The sequence below is a fragment of the Poecilia formosa genome, unplaced genomic scaffold (assembly GCF_000485575.1).
Source record: "Poecilia formosa unplaced genomic scaffold, Poecilia_formosa-5.1.2 Scaffold63, whole genome shotgun sequence".
Lineage (NCBI taxonomy): Eukaryota > Metazoa > Chordata > Actinopteri > Cyprinodontiformes > Poeciliidae > Poecilia > Poecilia formosa.
Genome location: NW_006800002.1, coordinates 2,643,814 through 2,648,290, shown reverse-complemented (window position 1 = coordinate 2,648,290; position 4,477 = coordinate 2,643,814). Strand labels below are relative to the sequence as shown.

At 38.8% G+C, this 4,477-nt stretch overlaps 1 protein-coding gene across 1 annotated transcript in view; it reads right to left on the bottom strand.

Annotated features, from left to right (window-relative positions):
* LOC103139693 (vomeronasal type-2 receptor 1-like) overlaps positions 1–4,477 on the bottom strand; it is a 15,160-nt gene that overhangs the window by 967 nt on the left and 9,716 nt on the right. Inside the window, exons 11-18 of the mRNA XM_016672585.1 lie at positions 3,791–4,097; positions 2,982–3,276; positions 2,613–2,902; positions 2,098–2,393; positions 1,287–1,492; positions 939–1,160; positions 719–842; positions 6–627 (exon numbers count right to left, since the gene is read on the bottom strand). Coding sequence (XP_016528071.1) covers positions 6–627; positions 719–842; positions 939–1,160; positions 1,287–1,492; positions 2,098–2,393; positions 2,613–2,902; positions 2,982–3,276; positions 3,791–4,097 — 2,362 coding nt within the window. The remainder of the gene's footprint in view (positions 1–5; positions 628–718; positions 843–938; positions 1,161–1,286; positions 1,493–2,097; positions 2,394–2,612; positions 2,903–2,981; positions 3,277–3,790; positions 4,098–4,477) is intronic.

Below are 4,477 nucleotides of genomic sequence, written 5' to 3'. Positions count from 1 at the left end.
AAAACACAGCCAGCAGGCCGATGTAGCCGAGCACAGCCCAGAAACCAACAGCAGAGCCTAACGCACATTCCAGGATGATCTTCTCCTTGTAGGTGGTCAGATTTTTCACTGGGAAGGGAGGACTCACAACCAACCATATGATACATATAATAATCTGAACTAAGGTGATTGACACTACGGTCATCCTTTGTTGTGGAGGACCAAACCATTTCATAGCATTACTACCAGGAAGTGTAGCTTTAAAGGCCATTAGAACCACCATAGTTTTCCCAAGAACACAGGAGATACAGAGAACAAATGTGATGCCAAACGCTGTGTGCCGCAGCATGCAGGACCACTCAGAGGGGGCTCCAATGAAAGTTAGTGAACATAAGAAACACAGAGTCAGAGAGAAGAGCAGCAGGAAGCTCAGCTCTGAGTTATTGGCTCTGACAATCGGTGTTGTTCTGTGATGGAAGAAAATTAATGACGTAATGACGGCCAGAGATGCTCCACTAACAGAAAACACAGCCAGGATGATTGACAGGACTTCATTATAGGAAAGAAACTCCACTAGTTTGGGAAAACAAGCATCTCTGTTTGCATTTGGCCAGAACTCTCCTGGACATGGGAAACACTCGAGATAATCTGAAAAAAATAAACAAAAAAATACAAATAGTTTTCTTATTACATAAAGATTTAAGAATGTGGATAAATTTGAAAACACACTTGACGTTACCTGTCATATTACTGATCTCTCCTTCAGGACATGGTATACAGTCATAGCAGCAGATTGGTTTTCCTTTCTGCAACACTTTACGAGTTCCTGGAGGACAACTCTCTGAGCAAACGGAGACTGGGACCTGAGACAGAGACAGAGAAAAAAAGCCTTATATTTTTGAAGCAGCATCAATAATACAATTGATCACTGCTAAAACAATCATCGTTTTGTTTATTACTTCTTTTCTCCCTTCCAACCAGGTTAAGTTCCTTTTGATATGAAACTCCTGGCCTTTTGGCAGTGATGCATCATAATATCCCACTGTTACCAGTTCAATAACTCCACTCTCACTTTTCTGCCAGTTTACCAGCTCATAAAAAGCCACAGGGTCTCCATTAGTATCAAACGAAACATGGTAACCATTCTTGGAGAAGTTCACTTTCTTCAATTCAATAAAAACCTTCAAATGAAAAGAAAAATACAAATACATACCATCAGAGTCCTTCAAAGTGAATTTTAAAGGAAGTTTAGTAGTTTGTAATTGTTAATGAAATATTCAGTGAAGTTTGTTTCTCTCTGAACTGACCTGTTTGGGCTCCAGTTTGATGTGGTTGTCACAGTGTGTGGCTGTATTTGTTATCTGACACACTGCATTGTGAATAGCATGAGCTATTGCATAAACAGCCTTGTACATCATGTTAGAAACTCTTAACTGAGACGTTTCAGTGTACGGGTTTTTTAGGGTTTTAATATCTTCAGTTCCGTCACATCCTCTCCTGTTTGGATCAGCAGCTGAAAACAGAGTTTTTTTTTTTTGTTTTTTTTCTGTTTATAAGTAAATTATTTAAACAGTTATAATACCAAAATATCTGGTACTTCTTATGTTATTCTCAAATAAAAAAAACTGCAAGAATTTTATATAATTATGTAAATTTACAAATCTGTACATACAAGATGTTATGGTTGCGTAATTTGCCTACAGAGTTAAGAATCATGTTCAATGCAAACAAACAAAAAATATATACATAATGGTAGGGGAAAATATGGGTTACAAAAAGTATTTCATACCTTTCTTCTGGTCTACATAAATTATTTACATGAAAGATTCAAGAATGGTTGTATAAAAAGGCCAAAGTTTTCATTACAGCTGATTTCACATGTTTCCAAAAGTCACACACTAACATTATTACTGTGTGGCAAAGTTTGATAAAAAATAATTTCAGTTCACTTTGATGATATACCAGAGGGGAAAACATTCATATAACACTAACAAATATCAGAAAATGGATCTATGTCAATGTCAAAATATTTCGAATAATCAACTACCAGCAGTTTCATTTCATATTATTCTATTAATAAAAGTAAAAGCCAGCATAAAAGCTTTCAAACTGTCTCACTTGTGGTCAGGCTGCAGTTGAATGCATCCTCCCAGAACTCAGAAAGCAGTGGGGAAGCAGCCACTTCAGAGGGAGAGAGATCCAGCAGGAAGTCTCTCAGACCTGGGATGACAGATTGCTGGATGGCAACTCCGATGGCTCCTGCACAGAAACTGAAGCTCATCAAGAGTGGATCTGTTACCCAAGACTCACTCCCGATCCACTGACGAGGTGGAGGAGGATCCCGAGCCAGTTCCTCTAGTAGGACTTTCATATCACCAGAGGCTGTAAATGCCACCACAACCACCGCTGTGGATCTGAAGAGACGATAGAATGTGTTAGGTCCAACTAGCAGCTTATAAGCAAATTTAACCCTTTCTACATACAGATGATGCTGATTACATGTAAACATTTCTAAAAAGAACAAATAAAAAAAATCAAGATCTCCAGCAATAAAAAAAATTAAAAAAATCTGCAACATTTTTGTAAATTTATTCTAAAACAAAATCAAAAACCAGGTCTAGAAAAGCACAAACCTACGGATAACATCTGCTACTCTCCTGATCTTGCTCTGCTGGTTGGTTCTAAAAAAGGATTCAATGTACTCCACACAGATCCCCTCTCTGAGAGCAGCTTCAAGAAAAGAGGCCATGCCATTATTTCCATAGTCTGAGTCTGAATGCACGGCTCCTATCCAAGTCCAACCAAAGTGTTTCACCAGCTTGGCCAGTGCATCAGCTTGGTAATGGTCGCTGGGAATGGTTCTGAAAAAAGTCGGGAACTGCTGTTTGTCTGAAAGGCAGGCACACGTGGCAAAGTGGCTCACCTACAGCAAAAAGAAAAAAAAGGAAAATATTAGGAGAGGTAGAATAAATTGACACATTTGATCATTTTAGACTAATCACCAGAGGGATGTTGAAGGGCCCCATGATGCGTGACATGCTGATGGATGGAGTGGATCCAGAGTCTCCCACAGCAGCCACCACCACTCCAGACTGAGAACAGTTTTCTCCTCGATAAAACACAGGATCCGGACCATTTGCCAGCTGAAAAGCAACGTGAACTGAGACAGGAACAGACACGCAGGAATCATAGAGACGATATCCAAGTTTGACACCAGGCAGCAGCTCTGTGCTGTTGTTTATCTCCTCAATGGCAAAGATCATTGTGCGGAAGAAGCGCAGCCCCCGGGCGTTGAAGCTGAAGGAAATGGATTAGGTGAAAGACGACATTTAATAAAAACTTTGAAACCTGTCTCAAACATTGAAAGATCTTAAGAATTGCAACAAAGAAAAAAATGAACACAAAAAAAATAAAGAATTGAATCTAATGTTGGGAAGGAGTTAGTCCGTGCTGTAATGTAATTTAGAGGTGTAACATAACTAAGGAATTAGGTATTCATTTAAATATTGTAACAAATTCAAATTGAATTTTAAAAGTTCAAGCAAAACAATGCATCTAACTTAAATAAGAATTAAATTCCATATACAACTTCAAAAGAAATATAAGTTCATTACCTATATTATTTAATCAGAAGTCAAACCTTAAATTGGCCTAAATGAGTGAAAGTGAAAACATGGTGACGTCAGACTAAGACGGCTGCTGATTGTGATCTTAAAGTTTTATGAACCAAACGTATCTGATTATTGCCCCCCAGTATCACAGCAAGCACAAATCACACATAACATCATCTCCACCTCTCCTTCTTACTGACCTCCCTGTGCATCTCGGAGGCTCAGGCTTGGTGGTGTAATTATAAATCACTGTGTAAAGTTGGTAATGAATGGAGGAAACCCCTCCAATGATGAAGTCCCCATCCTCTGAGAACGCAGGTGATCGAGGCGTACCCAGCAGAGTACACCTGGTGGATGAAGCCTCAGTGCTGACTCCAGGCTCAGTCCTCTGTGTCAGGACATTCACAGACTGAGCCAAGAGAACCAGTGACATCAGCTTCAGTAAAATGACTAAGAATCTCAGACCAATGAAGAGGGTCCGCATTTCCATCCGTCGAGTTTCGTTTGCTGTGTGCAAATGTTGTTTTACAGGCCTTTAAATATCTAAATCACGTCGGTTGTTCATTAGAGGGACGCTTCACCTATCATATTTAAGCTTTTAATGACATGAATAGTCATAAATTAAATTAACACGTTTTTACTTTCCAGATCTCATTTGAATAACCAACAAAGGACAAAAAACAATCCTGCAAATCACTTTATTCACTTTTTATTTTTTTATTTTTTTATCTCAAGTTGCATTGCAATCTGCATTGGGACCCATTTATATATTTACTGCTCAAATGTATCTCAGGGCTTGGAGTGTGTATGATTCACCAGAGAAACAACCAACAACCAAGTGACAAACAACCTTGTTTATTGACTGAGTCAATAATATAACATCAGCA